The 21,888-nt window shown below is 31.3% G+C and overlaps 1 protein-coding gene across 9 annotated transcripts in view; it reads right to left on the bottom strand.

The window, feature by feature from the left end:
* LOC145291415 (uncharacterized) overlaps window positions 1–21,888 on the bottom strand; it is a 91,444-nt gene that overhangs the window by 42,566 nt on the left and 26,990 nt on the right. For 2 of the 9 annotated variants that reach the window (XM_080137227.1, XM_080137225.1), the window contains 3 exons: window positions 15,186–15,278; window positions 13,749–13,886; window positions 9,024–9,155 (listed from right to left, as the gene is read on the bottom strand). In XM_080137227.1, the coding sequence (XP_079993353.1) occupies window positions 9,024–9,155; window positions 13,749–13,886; window positions 15,186–15,219 (304 nt within the window). In that variant the 5' untranslated portion in view covers window positions 15,220–15,278. Of the gene's footprint in view, window positions 1–7,075; window positions 7,238–9,023; window positions 9,156–13,748; window positions 13,887–15,185; window positions 15,279–16,082; window positions 16,242–21,888 lie in introns of those variants that run through there. The other 7 variants (XM_080137224.1, XM_080137222.1, XM_080137228.1 and 4 more) reach the window with 6 other exon arrangements.

The following is a 21,888-nucleotide window of genomic DNA, read 5'->3' as shown; positions in this document are numbered from 1 at the left end:
ACAAAAATAGATTTATTTAAGACGAAAAAAAAGGAAGAGTTTAACAAAAGAAAAAGAAATGTATTCAAAGTTATGGAATCTGATGTATATCTACGCGTATTGAAATGAGCAACAGTCTTTGGTGGGGGGAGGTAATCAAAGTCTTTGCACTTACAAGTATCTTTTGTTTTCCCCCTTTTTTTTGTTTCTTTTGCTGATGTGTTTCACAATTCGTCAACGACGCGGTTAATCCAAGGTATTTCCTTCGGTGGGGAAAAATAGCAAATTCATATGTTCTTATCGTCCGCATTTTATACATCCACATCTCCATCACATGATGGGGAAAAAGTCATCATCTATTTTGTGAGAAGGTAAATTCATCGCATTCTCTTGCATGACTGGAAAAGCTCGCGTCGTCCACGTCTCATGTATCCGTATCTCCTTTTCACACGAGGGGAAGAAGTCGACCCCCCTCCTCCCACAAGGAGAGAGACCTCTTAACAGGTCGGCGACCCAAACCGAAAAGAGCGATTTTTGCTAGTGTCCAGTTAGAAAGGGAAAAGGGAGGCGATACCACTTCTGGTTCCCCCTCTTCTTCTCTGCTTCACAATCCGGTCTAAAAATAGACTTGACGAAATCTCTAGCCGGTAAAGTCTCTGCAAGTTTTAAAGGGGAGGTTACATTAGTAGACTTTCGCTCAATTCAAAACAACTACTGTATTAGCCTATCTTGTGGGAATCATGTTTTATTTTTCCCTCGGCGACAAAATATAAAAACAAAAAAAACGATATATCTCGTCAGCCTAAAATTAAATATTTAAATTTTGATTTAAATACATAATCCAATTTAAAGATTAGGTCACACATATTATTATTATTATTATTATTATTATTATTATTATTATTATTATTATTTTCTTCATTATTTTTATTATTTTTATTATTATTAGCAAAGATACCCGCTCTTAACACAGGACTACAGCAAAGTCTTGACCTTAACCTTTGACCTTGACTTTGAAAAATGGTGTGCACCATCCATAGTTTGGAGACTATCATCATACCAGGTTTGGTCATGATCAGTCCAGTGGTGTGTGCTATAGAAGAGTTGCACACACACACACACACACACACACACACACACACACACACACACACACACACACACACACACACACACACACACACACGATGGCTACTACTTTATATATATAAATTATTATTATTATTATTATTATTATTATTATTATTAGTAGTAGTAGTAGTAGTATTTTGTGTCTGGTTGTTGGTATTGCAGATTTTATACTGATAGGCGGATCATAACAAATGAATATAGGCTATCAGCATTTTGTTTTCTCAGTCTTCCAGCACTTTCTGCAAAATTTTGGCAGTTCCCAACTATTATAGCACTCCAACATTGCAATGGATTTCAATTTTCTCAATCCACTTGTCAAATCCTTTTGTTATGTTCCTCATCACCATAACTTCTACCTTTTTCAACTTCCACAATCTTTTTATTTTCCCCTTCAAGTCTTGGTATTTTCCTTCTATAATGATTATTGCCTTGTGTTCCTTTTTTTCCAACAAGATTAAATCTGGTCATCTTTTTTCAATCACATTATCACATTGAATATTCATATTCCACAATAATTTTACATTATCACTTAAACACCCCTTCTAGAACATGCTTGTACCATTTTCCACTTCATTCTAATCCTCTTTTTATTGCATATATCCCAATAGACCTTTCTCGCAATATTGTCATGCCGTCTCTTGCATTCCTTTTGAGGTAACTTTTCACAACTACTGACGAGGTGTTGTATATTCTCACCTTTCTGTTCACACAGTCAACGTACGGGACCTTCAGCCATTTTATCAATGTGATATTTCACATAATTTGTCCTGAGCACTTGCTCCTGTGCAGCACATATTAGGGTGTCTGTCCCAACCTTCAAGTCACATTTTGACAACTATCACCAGTTTTTTCCCTTGTCCACTGCCGCTAGTAAATTTCTACTGAATTGACGATGTATTTTCTTCTCAATCCACGTGTTTTTCATCTTTTGTTCATTTTATTGTCTTAAATTCCTTTATACTAGTTTACTTTCTTGCAATTTTTAAAATTTTGACACGCCCTTGATAAGCTTTTCCTTACAGTTGGAGATGCAAACTTTGAGACAATTTTCTTTTTTTACACATCGTTCTACACCTATTAGTCCTCCGTCCTCTCTCTTTTCTTTTCACATATAACCTATCGCCATCACTATCTGGATGAAGAGCTCCATTCATTGTCACCTTTTTTCCTTGTCTTCCCGTCCATATCTTTCAACTCATTTTCTTTCCATTGAATAATACTCGCCCCAAATCGAAATATAGCTGCTGTCCAAATGTTTATTGTAAATATTTTGTTTCTCCTATTCAATCTTGACCTAAGAACCAATCATAGTCTTCTCTTGTACAGGGTGACCCCAAAAAAAACAAAAACAAAAGCTAAATGGAGGCCATCTAGAACATATGCTGTAGAACGGGGGAAAAAAGGCCAAAGACCCTAGTGTTTTGATGTGATGTTTTGAATATAATAAACTAGTTATGACCAAAGTTTCATTTCATTCGGACAAAACACTAAGAAACGGGGCCTAATTAGAGTTGGGGCTCGCTTTTTTTTGGGGGTAACCTTGTATTCTTTTCCTATTATTTCCTTCATTTCAGCTTCTTTTATTTTATCTAATTGCACAATTTCTAAGTAAGTGTATCCTTCTTCTCCACCCTCTTTTATCAATTCCCCATTCAAAAATTTTATTCCTTTACTTTCAACAATTTTTCCCTTTTCAATTTTAAGGCACAACAATCCATGCCAGATTCCATTCCTATGCCATTACTGAATATTTGAACAGTTCTTACAAGCATATTTAACCGGTATTTGTTCTTTGCATACAATAAGTCATCCATAAATAATAAATGGTTTACCTGATACTCCTTTCCCCACTCATAACACAAATTTACCTTTTGTAATATGAACGACAAGGGTACCATACTCAAAACAAACAACAATGGCGACATGAACTTCCCCATCATTTGATCTTAATGACATTTTCTATTGTTTCATATTTCTTTTCAAGAAATCTTGCACATTTGCTGCTATTCCAAATATTTCCATACATTCCTTAGTCGAGTTATTTAGAACCTAATACTGAAGTATTGTCCTATCAATAAGCAACTGATCCTCTACTGGTCCCTCTACAACCTCATCTTTTGTTTGTCTGGTAAGATCTCTTGATGCTCCAGAAATTTGTAAATTTCATCTGCCAAAATGCCTGTCACAGTTTTCACATCAGTGGAAGGCAGGTGATGGGCCGATAGTTATCAACCGCAATGCCCTTTGAAATATCCTTCTGGCAGAGCACTGTTCTTCCAGGCATGCTCAATTCAAGAATTACATCTCCTGTCAACATTGCATTAATTTGAGATGCAATCCTTCCATGCAAGGTGATAAAGTTATTTAACCAATACCCATGTACACCATCTGGTGCAGGAGGGTTCCAGTTTTGAATTTTCTTACATTGTTTATTCAATCTTTTTTTGTTCACTTTCACTACATCTTGAGGTTGCTTTGATTTACTTTGTATTTTATTCTTTACATATGCCAACCACGAAACACTTCCATTATTTTTTTATACTCCAAAACTTTGTGCACACTTCTTACTGTGGGCCCTGTCCGTGGGGCATTAGAATACGCCGACTGCCCCCCCCCCTGCAGAGGGTAAAAGTCCCTCAATGGGGGTCCTGGATATGACCTTAAACTATATCCAGTGATGAGGCCCCAGCTTGTGGGCTTTGGGGAGTGTGGAGCCACCCTTTTATTACCATTGCTCCCAGGTCCACTCTAACCCGGAGTGGTAGTACCTGTTAGGGTCCCAACTATGGGTTAAATAGAAACCGATGTGAAAACAGCAAATATATTCTATTAAAAATTTTTCTTCAAAATCTTTGGATTCGACATTAAATAACCCGAAAAGGGTTGATATGCCGTAAAACAACCAACCAACCAACCAACCAACCAACCAACCAACCAACCAATCTTCTTACTGTGTTACTTCATTTACGTAATTTGACCGTCTATTAAGTCCTTCATAGAACTTCTTCTGGTCCAGGCTAAATAACCAATTCTTTCTGAACTGTTGAGTTCTCTCTTCATATCTCTTCACTTTCACATTTTTTTGCTATCATTCTTTGTTTGATCTCCTCTAGGACAGTTTTAACTCCCTTTCTTTTCATTCTGTAATTTTCATTCAGTTGTTTGAATTTCTCTGTCTTCCTCGCACCCAACTGTCCTCTCAAATCTCTTTCAAGCAAGTTCAAATCCTTTCTTAATTTTTTTAATGTCATCTTTTATTTATTTATTTTATTTTACCTTGGTTTATTTGTATTTTGGTGTTCACCTCTTTTCATTCCGATTTTTTCCGCCACCCAAACACTTCCTGCGATAATCAAATTATTTGTTTTTGTGATGGTCTTGCATTTCACTGCTTCATTTACTTTTTCTACCTGTAATTTCAGAGTTTTTTCTGTTTATTTTTTTTTAAACATGATTCCATCATTTCTTTTTCTTTTCACTATAATCTCTTTCAATCTTTCAACGATCCCTCTCACTTCTTCAGTTTTTTCCAGCAACTCATCATCAGTTTCCCCATTATTACTAATTACCTCCTCCTTTATTTCCTCTTCATTTCCTGCCACTTCATCCACATCTTCCACAACATTTTCTGCCTTTTCCTTCTTCTTCTTCTTCTTCTTCTTCTTCTTCTTCTTCTTCTTCTTCTTCTTCTTCTTCTTCTTCTTCTTCTTCTTATTATTATTATTATTAATGTTGTTGTTGTTGTTGTTTTTTGTAGACAAACAGGGAACAAGAAGTAAAATAAAAATGAAACAGGTCCCGGAAATTGCCGAAGCAGTTTATGAAAAAGAAAAGCAGGTGCTTATGCATTTATGTTATCATGCTATTTTAAAAAAATAGTATTTTCAAGTTAAATTCAAGTTTTACGATATCTATTTTTTTTATTAAATTGTTAGGTGAACGTACAGAATAATTACAAAATATCCTCCCCATATTAAGAATAACTTTCTAAATAATAACATTATTATTTTAGCACGGTAATATAAGTGCAGAAGTACCCAAAATTATATTAAGGGGGGGTCTACTTGTTTAATAATAATAATTGCTGAAGAAGTTGACAATTTATTATTATTGCGAGCAGGGCTACCTGTCGTTGCTCGGGACTGTATTAAAGAATAAGAAAAATGCTTTTGAACATTCCTTATTATTTTAGGATAGAGGAATTTTTGTTGTCTATGTATCATTTGCTATATTATTATTATTATTATTAATATTATTAAATCAGCTAATAATTGTGAAATAAAATACGAATGAATGTGTTGATATTGGGGAAAAAAAAGCGAAAACTTTTTATTCATTTTTAAAAATTTTATTATTTAATTCTATTGTTTTTCATCTTTTCATTAGGTCCTTGAAATTAAATAGTTTTTTTTTCACAATCTCAACAAGCGCTTATTACAAGTCACTAAATTCGGAAAAATGTTGAAATTATTTAAAAAAAAAGGCGTTTTTTTTAAAAAGTAGGTAAACATTTATCATTGACTGATTAGAAAACAACTCCTTCCATGTTGGTTATTCGAAAGATCCACAACTTTTTCATTGGCGCGTGTATTAAGTGGAGATTTTATTCACCACAGCAGGCTAAACATTTTGTAGTTTGGCGCTTTGTCTTAGCAGAAAGCAGAAAAGTTCAATAAGTTCTTGGCGAGTAGATATAGTGTTTAGTTCTCTCTCATTGCAAGAACTTAGACACCAAGATCAGAAAGTGGGATTGAGAAGTCAGCATCTCAGAAGAGGAGTACTCTGACCTATGAAAAGTGCCTAGGAAGCCTAGTCAGCATTCTCTGGTGAAAGCGCCTCGAGCGATTAGCAATAAATTAACCCCTTCTCAAAGAGAGAAGGCAAGACTTGGAAGGGTTAACCTCCTAGAAATGCACAGAACTAAACTCCCACCACAAAATCAACAGAGACCGGATCATTACAGGAATGGTCTAATCTCTGTTGATTTGGGGGAACCCAGAATAAAGATCCCTAGCTGAGTTCTTGGTGAGTAGGTATCCCATCCTTGAATAAAATTCCCTAATATAAGGATAATGAGAAAGTCCTTCTATGCAGTCTTGGAGTTCCTTTTAATGAAAAAATGGTCGAGTGCGTTAACTGTTATGCTGCAAAGTCCTAGATGACTTTAGGTGTTATTTTAACCGCTTTTAAACTTGTGTTGATTTTGTGTTGATTTTTTTAACGATAATATGATTAATAGCGTCTGAGGTTCGAATCCTAAAAACAGTCAAGCTATGCTGTTTGTAGATTACTGTTTTATATATATTGTGAGAGACATTAATCTGGAATTATATATATATATATATATATATATATATATATATATATATATATATATATATATATATAAAAGGATAAAGGAATATATATTGCGAGAATAACACTTAAGATGAGAACAGTAGTCCGAGTAAGTAAAAGAGATTACTAATCCTCATTTAGTCATATTGCCACTTGAAACATAAGGAGCTACTTTTTGGGATCGTATGTAACAATGGACTGTGAGAAGTTGAGCAGCAAAATCTCCCCTCACATTGCTGTTAACGCTCTGCAAGTTAGTACAGTAAGGGAACTAGCAGTCCATATGGTGATTGGACAGAGGTTGGAGCTTAGTCAGTAGTGTAGAACCTATTAGATTTGAAATTCTTTTTTGAAACCTGTTTGGGAGTAAGTGAGAAGTGGTAGATGCACCAGCCCAGATGTGGCAACAATACTCCATGCGTGGGCGAATTGTGAATTTGTAAAGATATAGGATGCTCTCTGTTGTGAGTAATTTTCTAGCACAGTAGAGGGAGCCTACCTTCTTTGCAGCAGCATTGCCAATGTATCCAATGCATTTGTTCCAATGACTTTCCACCTTGAGAAGTAAAGAGTGTCATGTTGTCGGTCATATCATATATTTCAGAGAAAATAAAAAGAAAACATATAGTTATAGTAGAGATGGTTTGCTTTATTTCATTTTAATTTTTATTTTTTAAATAATAAAACGTGTAAATCATCGCCTTTTGAATCCATCATCTGAAATTGTTTGTCTTTGAAAACCTGTAACTCGGCGTGGAGATCGAACAATGGGGCTCCCAGTCTACCCAAACTGAAAAACAAATCAGATGCTTAAATTGAAGAGAAAATCTTCATGGTCTTTTAAATCAACTTTACTATAAGTTATGCGAATGTTGGTCACCAGTATTTAGGGATGTGTTTCACGTCAGTTTTTACGGCATTACTTTAACGTGTTTTGTAATGGGAGAAGTATTTCTGGGATGAGCCAGATTCAGAGAAATATTTTCAGGGCAAAAATAATGCAGGTTTTATAATCAATTGGGAGAAAAACAAGTGGCATGTTATACGGTAAACAAAACAAAACAATGAGTCCTGAAGGCATATATTCACAAAAGAGATATATCAGAGAGGCGGTAGCACTCTCTATATAGGGATGGCCCGTACACGCCTATATACGCCTACAAAACAAAACTATCCAAATCTCAACTAAAATCAACCTATAAGTTTTATATATTTAGAATGGAAGCTTACAGTAATACGAAAAACATGGAATGTTCGTGGATATTTTTAGTTCTTATAAAAGCAAAGGAGATTGATTAGCTGAGATATCGAAGAAGTTTGAATCAATTAATTAAGAGTTTCAGGGGTCAAGAAAAAAGTATTCAAAACTTATCTTTTCAGTTAAATAAACTATAATTGATTGAAAGTTGAGATCGTATTAATAAGATAGTCAGTGAGAAAGAGGGGAAATATCTCAATGAATAAAATTTATACAGATTTCCAGCCGATAACAAGCCAATGAGTTGTGTGTGCCTCTGTGTTCGTTAAGGTTTGTGTGTGTGAGAGCGGGGAGGTGTTGCAAAGGGAAGCGCTCAAAAAAGGCCTCAAGCAACACCGATCTGTAGACTCGGATCAATTGCGTTCAACTGGCTTTTTGAAGGAAAATGTGTCTTTTTAAAGGGTTTAGGTGGTTTCCAGAAAGACAATTTCAAATAAATTCAGAAGGTTTTCTGATTAGTCCAAAATATAATTATTAGTTTGAAATAAAGCTAGGCGGCAAACAGCCAAAACTATTCAAACTCCTCGACAGCCGACTAAACAAAAATTAACCCAAGAAGGCTTCATCAACACCCTAGTGCCGGACAAGTTGTTGTGACTCTTATATTGTTGTGACTCTTATAATATTTCAATAGTATTGCAAAAAGTAACACCTATATGCGAAAGTAATAAGCCAGTGTAAAATTAGAAATTCTTCTAAAGCAAGGAGACAAAAAGTCAATGGTATGATTAAAATGAATAAGTGACTTTTTCTGTCTCCGAATTTATTTTTCTACATAATCACCACCATTCTCAATACATTTTTGTTGTCCGTGAAAAGAGTTCGACAGAAGGTAGTTCGAGGATTATATCCTTGTTCATGGAATGTTTTTTTTTAGATTTAGGCACAGATAAGGAGTAGGAGAAATTGTTGATAGTGGTTGTAGCTAGATGAGTGTTTTTTTTGTGAAGGTCTGCCAAGGGGGACCATAGATTGAAGCTCAGACGAACTCTATATTATTGTCTATAAAATCTATATTATAATACGCATATTATCTTTTATCTCTCTTTGGTGTGTCTTCTGTTCCCCTACTTTATTTTCATAAGGCTGGCCACATATGGAGGGAAAAGAGAAACCATCTACGTTTATGGAGCGGCAGTAAAAATTATAGACAAAAAAGAATGGTGGAGAGTGAAATAACTCAAAGAAGAAACACTGTATACGTTACATGACATGAAAAAAAAAGGAAGAATTAGCATATGCATATATATATATATATATATATATATATATATATATATGTTTGCAAGTATAAATAGAGATATTTGTTGATACATACCATATATAAAGAACGAACAATTTTCTGATGAGAGAATTTGACAATTCACACCATGTTCTCCAGAGCAGTGGCATTTGAAGCAAGAAGTTTTGAATGTTGAATATCTATTTCCTAACTCACACCGAGTGATATCTGAAATATTACATATTTTGATTTTTACAAACATACATATTATTATATTGTGGCTCTTATGATATTAGGGGAATTAAAAATGAGATTTTATTTACCATTTAACAATTGTTATATTGCATCCCCTTATAGTATTAAGGGCATTAAAAATAAGATTTTATTTGTCATTTAACAATTGTTATATTGTATCCCCTTATGATATTAGGGGCATTAAAAATAAGATTTTATTTGTCATTTAACAATTGTTATATTGTATCCCCTTATGATATTAGGGCCATTAAAAATAAGATTTTATTTGTCATTTAACAATTGTTATATTGTATCCCCTTATGATATTAGGGGCATTAAAAATTAGATTTTATTTGTCATTTAACAATTGTTATATTGTATCCCCTTATGATATTAATGGCATTAAAAATAAGATTTTATTTGTCATTTAACAATTGTTATATTGTATCCCCTTATGATATTAGGGGCATTAAAAATGAGATTTTATTTGTCATTTAACAATTGTTATATTGTATCCACTTATGATATTAGGGGCATTAAAAATGAGATTTTATTTGTCATTTAGCAATTGTTATATTGTATCCACTTATGATATTAGGGGCATTAAAAATAAGATTTTATTTATCATTTAACAATTGTTATATTGTATCCCCTTATGATATTAGGGGCATTAAAAATGAGATTTTATTTGTCATTTAACAATTTTTATATTGTATCCCCTTATGATAATAGGGGCATTAAAAATAAGATTTTATTTGTCATTTAACAATTGTTATATTGTATCCCCTTATGATATTAGGGGCATTAAAAATTAGATGTTATTTGTCATTTAACAATTGTTATATTGTATCCCCTTATGATATTAGGGCATTAAAAATAAGATTTTATTTGTCATTTAACAATTGTTATATTGTATTGCCTTATGATATTAATGGCATTAAAAATAAGATTTTATTTGTCATTTAACAATTGTTATATTGTATCCCCTTATGATATTAGGGGCATTAAAAATAAGATTTTATTTATCATTTAACAATTGTTATATTGTATCCCCCTATGATATTAGGGGCATTAAAAATAAGATTTTATTTATCATTTAACAATTGTTATATTGTATCCCCTTATGATATTAGGGCTATTAAAAATAAGATTTCATTTGTCATTTAACAATTGTTATATTGTATCCCCTTATGATATTAGGGACATTAAAAATAAGATTTTATTTGTCATTTAACAATTGTTATATTGTATCCCCTTATGATACTAATGGCATTAAAAATAAGATTTTATTTATCATTTAACAATTGTTATATTGTATCCCCTTATGATATTAATGGCATTAAAAATAAGATTTTATTTGTCATTTAACAATTGTTATATTCTATCCCCTTATGATATTAATGGCATTAAAAATAAGATTTTATTTGTCATTAAACAATTGTTATATTGTATCCCCTTATGATATTAGGCCATTAAAAATAAGATTTTATTTGTCATTTAACAATTGTTATATTGTATTCCCTTATGATATTAATGGCATTAAAAATAAGATTTTATTTATCATTTAACAATTGTTATATTGTATCCCCTTATGATATTAGGGGCATTAAAAATAAGATTTTATTTATCATTTAACAATTGTTATATTGTATCCCCTTATGATATTAGGGCCATTAAAAATAAGATTTTATTTATCATTTAACAATTGTTATATTGTATCCCCTTATGATATTAGGGCCATTAAAAATAAGATTTCATTTGTCATTTAATAATTGTTATATTGTATCCCCTTATGGTATCGAGTGCATTAAAAAATAGATTTTATTTGTTATCTAAACAATTGTAATGTTATGTATCCTTGTGATATTAGGGACATTAAAAATGAGATTTTATTTATTATCTAACGTACGCCTGCGTACGTCCTGTAACAAAGACAGCTATTCATTAAGTTATTACACGATGGATTTAAAGCAGTTGCCCCTTTGCTGTAGTGGATATCGTCATCCGCGGCGAACACCAGTGGTGAGGTATCGAGCTCTACCATTGGATTCACTCTAAACTAATTAACCGATCATTATTAATTTTAATTATGTGTATATGTCTATATATTTCTATGTATTGGATTCACTCCTAAACTAATTAACCGATCATTATGAATTTTAATCATGTGTAGATGTTTATATATTTCTATTATTGGATTCACTCCTAAACTAACTAACTGATCATTATGAATATTTAGTATGTGTATATGATTATATATTTGTATCAGATCAACTTGTCTTAGATCAACTTCCAAACTAATTAACCGATCATTAAAATTTTTTAGTATGCATATATGTTTATATATTTGTATATATTGGATTCACTCCTTAACTAATTAACTGATCATTTTGAATTATATGTATTCTATATGCTGGTATATTTGTACAGATGTCATATTCCAAAAATCATATACAATGATCACATACTTTTTTAATGTATTTATGCATACAAGACATTCTATCCAAGTAATAAGGTACTTGTGCAGTATAGTACTCATATGAGAAACTTATGTAAAATCATCGAGTAGTTTCATCTTTATATTAGAAATAAGGTACTTACACAGTATATTACCAAAGAAATAAGGTAGTTGTGCAGTATAGTTCTCATATGGAAAAAAACAAAGAAAATCTTACTTGTGACATACATGAAAGTTATTAAAACCAAAAATCACATTAAATATTCAAGTTGTATAACTTATATATGAGAAATGAGGTGCTTCTTCACTAGAACACCCAGATGAAAAAACAAATTGTTACCCTTAACGTACAGAAAATTTAGAATAACAGCCTACACAAGAAATAAGGTACTTGTTCAGTATAGTAGCCATATGAAAAACAAAAGAAATCTTACCTGTGACATGCATAAAAGTAATCAAAGCTGAAAATCATGTAATATATTCAAGTAGTATGACATTTATATAAGAAATACGGTGCTTCTTTAATATAGCACTCTATTATAAAACCAAACTCTCATCTGTGATATACGGAAAAGTTAGCACAACAGAAAATTATGTAAAATCATCGAGTAGTTTCATCTATATATTAAAATAAGGTACTTGTACATTATCCTACCCAAGAAATAAGGTACTTGTGCAGTATAGTACTCATATGAAAAAACAAAAATGAAATCCTACCTGTGACGTGCATAATGTTGTTAAAACCGAAAATCGTGTTATATATTCGAGTAGTATGACTTTTAAATGAGAAATGAGGTGCTTGTTCGCTATAGCACCCAGATGAAAAAACAAACAAATTCTTACTCTAGACGCACAGAAAATTTAGCACAACAGAAAATTACTTAAAAGTATCGAGTGCTTTCATTTTTAAATTAGGACAAAGGTATTTGTACAGTACCCTACCCAGGAAATAAGGAACTTATGCATAAGTATAGTACCCACATGAAAAACAAAGAAAATCTTACCTGTCACATACATATGCTATCAAAACCGAAAATCATATAATATATTCGAGTAATATGGCATTCATATAAGAAATAAGGTGCTTCTTCACTATAGCATTCTGAAAAACAAACAAACTCTTACCTGTCACATACAGAAAAGTTAGCACAACAGGAAATTATGTAAATTATTTTAATTATGTGTTGTACATTTCCTGTCCAAGAGAAGGTACAATTATTTCATACATATGTTGTGTAATACCCGTCCTAGGGTAGATAAAATATTCTTTTGCTCAAGATAGCAAATGATACATAGATATAAAAAAAAATCCTCTATCCTAAGAATAACAGATACGTTAAAAAAATTTTCTCATTGTCTTATACGGTCCTGAGCAACGCTGGGTGGCCTTGCTAGTGATTTATAAAAGAGGAAAATCATTATAGAAAAGACGAAGTCTAAGCACGCATACCTGACAATTGATACTGGAATATTAAGCATAATTTTCTATTAAGATAAGAGCAATGAAAGGAATTTTAGAAGACGTTTTTGTATGTATATTATGAGAAAAGTATAGAAAAGAATACATTTTTCTTTTTCTTTTTCATTATCTAATATTAAGTTAACTTCTTGGTGTAAAAAGAACCATCCAGTTATGTCTGCTAACGCGGTTATGCCAGTTTGAATCAGTATTAGAATTCTATATTTTGTTTACAGAGCTATACTGTTCAATTGAATAAAAGAGGAAAATCATTATAGAAAAGACGAAGTCTAAGCACGCATACCTGACAATTGATACTGGAATATTAAGCATAATTTTCTATTAAGATAAGAGCAATGAAAGGAATTTTAGAAGACGTTTTTGTATGTATATTATGAGAAAAGTATAGAAAAGAATACATTTTTTCTTTTTCTTTTTCATTATCTAATATTAAGTTAACTTCTTGGTGTAAAAAGAACCATCCAGTTATGTCTGCTAACGCGGTTATGCCAGTTTGAATCAGTATTAGAATTCTATATTTTGTTTACAGAGCTATACTGTTCAATTGAATAGGGGACCAAAATGCTTTACCTTATATATACGAACATGATAGAATCATAGAATTTCAACAATATAGAAATAGAAGAACAGAGAAAGTGTTCAACATTACCTAAACATTTTAAGCTGTCGCAGTTAAACGTATCATTTCCCACACAAGTGCAGTCATTACACGGATATTTTGTGTACTTTTTACCCTTTAAGAATTTTGTACCATTAAATCTGCAGTAGTCGTGTTCTTGATTAGATCCTTAAATAGAAAAAAAGGAAATCATTTATTGACGATTGTATTATGCATTGCATTAATCACTCAATAATGGCAAGGTTTTGAATTTTAATGTCCATGTGTCAAAATAAGCTTACCTATTCACTTTTTTACGTGTAAGTAGGGGGCCACCGGGATCAAGGGTAACTTTGACTTGGGAAGACACCACTCGTAAAGGCCCAGAAACGACTCGAGAATAAGTATTAGGTAGATGGCGAGGCAACATGATCAGTAATGATGGAACTTTGATAGCACAAGATCATTAAAAAGGACGACTCAGCAAGAACCTATTACATTTGATTAGAAGATGACTGTTCTATAGTCAGTTGGGAAGCAAGCACATGGTATAATAAAAACTCAAACAGACGACAACTCTCTCTTTTATTCCTCTCGGCACTGACAACAACTGCATTTGATTTATAACAACCCTCAAACTTCTCTCTTAGAGCACAACAGAACCCATGCGAACCTTTGATCCCGAGTTCGACTTTGTCAAGGAGAATCTCTTGAGTTATAAGCCATGTTTAGTTTCAGAACAGTTTCCGATGGTTAGTTGTTCTACACAAGTCCTGGAGGGGACTGGTTCTCAATAAACAGTTCTTGAGTTGAAAGTCACAGTTTAGTTTCAGAACAGTTTCCGATGGTTAGTTGTTCTACACAAGTCCTGGAGGTGACTGGTTCTCAATAAACAGTTCTTGAGTTGGAAGCCACAGAGCAAAAGATTCTTCCCGTGTTGACACGAAGAAAACGTATGAATGGTTGCTAAAGAAATAGGTTTAATTTTTATGGAGCAATTCTGGTTACTGATTGGTTGGTAGCAGAACGTGAATTAATTTGGTTCGTCAGTTCCTAGCAGCATCGTTTATAAATAGAATCTCCCGACTGTCAGGGACCATACCCCCTCATTAGCTCAAAAATATTGCAACAGAATCCATTATGACTGCCACCAGACTCTAACTTCAACATGCATGAACTTTTCTCCTCACATGGAACATTTTTCTTTACTGTTTTTTCACTGCAGGGATGCTATGTATGGTGTTGCATAGTGATATGTCTGTTGGCATTACATTTGAACTTCTGCATGTCAGTACAGTCTGGGAAGTAGGCGTCTGTGAGGGAATTCCAAAGTCTAGCAATTCAAGGGAAAAAGCTATTTGAGCAGAAGACTTTTTTGGCATCAAGATATCTCTATAGTGTAGGGTTGGGATTTTGATGCTTACCGGGTTTATCAGGGGTACTTACGTCGAAGAGGTACAAGTGCTTTGAGTCTGTCATAACACTTACCATTAAAGTACTTGTAAAATAATGGATGCCACATTTCAGCAATGGGAATTCTTCGTTCAAACTCCTCCGTTTATCGTTCACAGGCAATATGAACTGAAACAAATACATCGAGGACATTGTCAAGGTTGCTGCAAAGAAGGTGGGTTCCCTCTATCATGCTAGAAGACTGCTCACACCTGAGTATCCTGTAATTCTACAAAGGCACTATTCGCCCATGCATGGAGTATTGTTGCCACATCTGGGCTGGTGTATCTACCACTAGCCTCTCCCTCTTAAATTGGGGCTCCCAAAAATCTCCAATCTAATAGGTCCCACTTTATCAACTAAGCTCCAACCCCTGTCCCACTGGCCCAATGTTGAATCTCTATGCCTGTTTTACAAGTATTTTAATAGAATGTGTTCTGATGAACTCATTGCACTTGTGCCCCTTCGACATACATATCCCCGACAAACCCGCTGTAGCAACAAAATCACACCCTTTCGTTGTTGAGGCCCAAAAATGCCAGAAAGCTTTCTACTCTAATAAACTCCATCTATATTCCAATGAATAATCTCATACATACATGATAATTATTTTAGATGATTCAAGGTAAGCAACATTGAATCTGACCAGTAACAGACGGGTGAACATTAAGGATTAGCAAGTGGAAAGATCACAAAATTCTTTGAAAATAAAATACCGCCCTGAAGATTTCTTTAGCTATTATTTCAGTGTAACCGAGTTTGACAAAGATTCCCGAGTTTGTTAGAAAGTTTCCCACCTTGGATAGAAAGATTACTGAGTTCGACATGATATAGTTGAAGAAGGTCGGAGGTTGTAAAACTAACAGTCAAGATAAGGACGAAGGTCTGAAGGATCCAAATAATATTGACTTTTTTCAAATGTTAGCCACTCACCTGCTGCCAAAGTGCCAATCAGGATACAGAATATCAATGACCAAATCATCCTGAGAATTCTTCAATGGAAGGATATTTTTCTGGTAAGAGATTCCTCGATGAAATGAGGTTCCATTTGCTTTATACCAAGAAACTCTTTAACTTTTTGTGACACGTTGGCAGATTCTGCTACAGCTGTTGGACATCTCGTAAGTCAAACAATAAATCTTTCCAATCACGTAACCATTTCTACTATCAGTTGAGTGTTACAGGTCGTTAGATTGATGCTCATCATTTTAATCTTCATGACAGACATAAATATGTGCTCTGATCAACTCATAACACTAGTGCACCCCCCCCCTTGATGTATTTAACCCTGACTTACCGACAAGCAGCAAAATTCCCTCCCTTTACTGTTGAGATCCCTAGATGTACTCTGATAGTTTTTTTTTCCATAAGACAACTACACTTTGGAATTCCTTCCCCGTTTCTTGCTCCACTAATTGTACTAACTTGCAAAAGTTTACATGTAATGCGAACAGACACCTCACTGCTCAACACACCTCAGTCTCCTTTTAGATACAATAAAAAATAGAAGCTCTTTATATTCCAAGTGGTAATATGCCTTGTTTTGGGTGAAAATGAAATATATATATATATATATATATATATACTCGGGGTTTTTTTTATATTCAAAAGTAATGGACTAATGAATTCAACGAGGTTGTTAGATAGTGCTCAATAAAAAGAGCTGATAATACTTGTTTATTGTTATATAAACATGCTCACATCCCGCTGCTACAAATAGCCACTTGTTTCAATCAAACAACAGATATCATCAGGCAGCGACTTGACTATTCAAAAGTTCAATGAATAATGGATTTTTATTTTAGGTAGGAACTCTTTAGAAGTTGGAGTTAAAAAAACTTAAAACACAGGACTTTAATTAAATAAAAAAGTAAAAAGGGAGAGGCAATTTAAATAAAGTTAAAAAATTACAATGGGGAGAGAGTGATTGAGAAGAGAAAAAAGGAATAGAGACAGAAATAGAGAAAGAAAATATAGAGAAAACAAAATAGAGAGAAAAAGAAGAGAGAAAAAAAAATATATATATATATACATATATATATATATATATATATATATATATATATATATACATATACATATATATATATGATATGGAGAAGAAAAGAAAAAAGAAATAAATGGTTATAATAAAGAGAATAAGAACCAGAAGGAAAAGGAAAGAATAATGAGATCTAGTTAAATAGGGAAAGAGAGAAAGTAAGAATTTGACAGTGTATAGAAAAAGAAAAAGAAAAAGAAAAAAACCTGCGTGTCAACCAATTTATGAACAATTATACAATTCAGTAATGAAACATATTATTACAAATACAAACAGAAGATACAATCCAAGCGTCAGAAATGAACGTGTCAAAAAAGGCAGTGAATGTATTCGGCTAGCATATTTATCCTCTTACATACGTCCACGAGTAAAATCAACGCAATTCAAACATACGTCTACCATTAATTAGGCCCTTTATGCTAAATGATATAAGTTTAAAGTTTTCGCGTTTTTATTAGATAAATATATGAATAAAAGAAGAAAATAATGATAAAACAATATTAAAATTATTATTAATAACAATAAACATAATAGTGATAATAATAATAATAATAATAATAATAATAATAATAATAATAATAATAATAATAAAAACAGAATAAAATTAATATTTATTATCTTTTTAATATAACATATTTAGCCATAAGAGGGGATTAAATAAATTAAATAGGTCCAATAATTATAAATAAAAAACTACTAATATTTATGTATATAAAAAAAGAATACAATACAAATATATATATATACACACACACACATATATATACCCAAATATACACACACACATATATATATATATACATATATATATATATATATACATATACATGCACATAAGTAAAGGTGTAACTATACTATTAAGTTGGAAGTTTAAGCTATTTAAGTATAGATATAAAGTCATATTAAATCACAAAATAATACATTCAATACTAATACTAATAACACAGATACAAGTACACTTACCTATAAATATATTCAGGCAAAAGAAGTAATTAAATCAACGAAATACTCAAAAATAGCGACGCACAGGTAGATAGTACCCAAATTAAAAATAAGATACATATGTATATACTCACAGAGAACCAACCGACATACTAATAAGCACATATATACATACATATATATACACATACACATATACATATATATATACATATATATATATATATACATATACATACACATACACATATATAATCTTATGTATACACATACATACAAAAAATACACAAATATATGCACACAATCATATACTAATAAACAACAACGCACACACACATATATACACACACATAAATATGTATAATTTACATAAATTATATATATAGAAATACATAAGAATACAAATAATTTGGCAAGGGTACAGATAGATGCATACACACATAGAAACATACAAATGGATTGAATAAACATGGGAGGGTATACCAAATAATATAGAAATATATAGATCTAAGTACACACGGTCATAAAATAAATACATAGACACATACATATACACATAGACACACAGGTATATAAGATAGGAGAAGTAAAGAATGAAATCAGGAGAGGAGAAAGTATATTAATAGAATATTAATAAATTATAGAAATCAGTGACAATTTTTAATTTATTTAAATTTTATATCTAAACTAAATTACTTAAAAGATGGGTTTTATAATGTTTGCAATTAATTGAATTTTCGTGCTTCTTATTTAATAATTTATCTCTTTCTCTAAAAGTAAGTATAAATAATTTCTCATAAAGACATAGGTAGCAAGGCGAGTTTAAAGATGAACAGGTTTTCGCTTTCTTTAAAATTTTCCAATTTACTATTGGGGAGTAACCTTGCTCTACTAGTTCATTGTAATATTTAGACAAGGAAGTTCTATTTTTGTACTCATTATTTTCAAAAGAGCACTTGTGACCGGTAAATCTTTCTTTAAAATTGTTATTTGTCATTCCTATGTAATATTTTTTTTTCATTCGGATTTTCCTTAGTAGAAATAGTTGCTTGGTACACTACAGAAATAATTTGACAATTTCCTTTAAGAGGGCATTTTGATTTAATTCTACAGTTACAACTTTCGGTAGCAATGGGTGTGCTATTTTTGTTTAATATTTTGTTATTATGTTTTTTAATTATTTTTTCAAGGTTTTCATTACAGCTATAACTAAGTTTTATTGTATTTTTATTGAAAATTTTATGTAGTATATTATTAATAGGGAAGTGCTTTTTAATTAAGTTTAACAATTTCATTCCTAGATTTGTTTTAAGTTTCAGATTAAAAGGGGGATTGTACCACAGGATTTTTCTCTTACGGTTTCTATTTGTATTTGTGTTTGGGTGTGTTGGTTCTATGAACTCAATTTGGGTGTTTTTGTATCCACTATCCTTAAGGGCCCTGTTATAGAAATATTTATGTTTATTAAATGTTTCAAGATTGGAAGAAATTTTCACTGATTCTTTTACTAATGGATTTGGGGATATGCCTAATGATAGATTTTGGGTGATTTGATAGGGGGTGTACATAAATTGGGTTTGAGTTTTCCTTCCTATATGGTTGGTAGATGCCTTTCCTTAAATCAAAGTTCACATCCAAAAAATTTACAGTTTTAACATCTGATATAATATCCACTTTTAATTTAATTCTACGGAATTCATTTAAGATAATCTTTTTGGTTCTTTTTTTGGTTCTACGGCCCTAAATGTGAAAGAACCAAAAAGATTATCTTAAATGAATTCCGTAGAATTAAATTAAAAGTGGATATTATATCAGATGTTAAAACTGTAAATTTTTTTCTTTTTTTTTGGTTCTACGGCCCTAAATGTGAAAGAACCAAATCTTTCAAGGTTTGGGGAAGTGAGTATTTATCTATCTTCCCCAAACCTTGAAAGATTTGGGTTTTTAAAAAATAATTTTTAAACGTATTTCGAAATTTTTAAACGTGATTCGATATAATTAAAAATATATTTTTTAAAACTTTAAACGTATTTTTGGAAATTTTTAAATGTTCGATATAATTAAACGAATTTTTAAGTTTTTAACCGATACCAATACAGATTTTAAAGTTTTTATACATAAGGAAAGAGATTTTAAAATTAAATGGGGTTCAAATTAAAATCGATTCATATATTAAAAAAAACATTTTTTCGAAATTAGATCTTAAATTTAAATAATTCAAAGTTGAAAATTAGGTATTACATTACCCGATATATATATATATATATATATATATATATATATATATATATATATATAGAGAGAGAGAGAGAGAGAGAGAGAGATATAGATAGATAAAAAAAAAAAAAAAAAAAAAAAAGGGGGGGGATTAAACAAAACGAGATTTGAACGTGGACTCGCGAGGTATATATACTTCACACTTCCGGTTATAAGATAGACGAATATTGGCTGAAGAGAGCTCGATAAGGATACCTTAAACGGGCCTTATTATCGGGCTTGAAACCGACGGTACCAATGACCTGTCTCAACTAACAACTTTCTGTACACAAAATACAAAATATATATATATATATATGTATATATATATGTATATGTGTATGTGTATATATATGTATGTATATATGTGCTTATTAGTATGTCGGTTGGTTCTCTGTGAGTATATACATATGTATCTTATTTTTAATTTGGGTACTATCTACCTGTGCGTCGCTATTTTTGAGTATTTCGTTGATTTAATTACTTCTTTTGCCTGAATATATTTATAGGTAAGTGTACTTGTATCTGTGTTATTAGTAATCTGGTATTGAATGTATTATTTTGTGATTTAATATGACTTTATATCTATACTTAAATAGCTTAAACTTCCAACTTAATAGTATAGTTACACCTTTACTTATGTGCATGTATATGTATATATATATATATGTATGTATATATATATATGTGTGTGTATGTGTGTGTATATTTGGGTATATATGTGTGTGTGTGTGTATATGTATATATTTGTATTGTATTCTTTTTTTATATACATAAATATTAGTAGTTTTTTATTTATAATTATTGGACCTATTTAATTTATTTAATCCCCTCTTATGGCTAAATATGTTATATTAAAAAGATAATAAATATTAATTTTATTCTGTTTTTATTATTATTATTATTATTATTATTATTATTATTATTATTATTATTATTATCACTATTATGCTTATTGTTATTAATAATAATTTTAATATTGTTTTATCATTATTTTCTTCTTTTATTCATATATTTATCTAATAAAAACGCGAAAACTTTAAACTTATATCATTTAGCATAAAGGGCCTAATTAATGGTAGACGTATGTTTGAATTGCGTTGATTTTACTCGTGGACGTATGTAAGAGGATAAATATGCTAGCCGAATACATTCACTGCCTTTTTTGACACGTTCATTTCTGACGCTTGGATTGTATCTTCTGTTTGTATTTGTAATAATATGTTTCATTACTGAATTGTATAATTGTTCATAAATTGGTTGACACGCAGGTTTTTTTCTTTTTCTTTTTCTATACACTGTCAAATTCTTACTTTCTCTCTTTCCCTATTTAACTAGATCTCATTATTCTTCCCTTTTCCTTCTAGTTCTTATTCTCTTTATTATAACCATTTATTTCTTTTTTCTTTTCTTCTCCATATCATATATATATATGTATATGTATATGTATATATATATATATATATATATATATATATATATATATATATATATATATAT

This window comes from Euprymna scolopes, chromosome 12, assembly GCF_053919585.1.
Source record: "Euprymna scolopes isolate OS-2025 chromosome 12, ASM5391958v1, whole genome shotgun sequence".
NCBI lineage: Eukaryota > Metazoa > Mollusca > Cephalopoda > Sepiida > Sepiolidae > Euprymna > Euprymna scolopes.
This window is presented reverse-complemented; position numbering and strand designations above follow the sequence as displayed.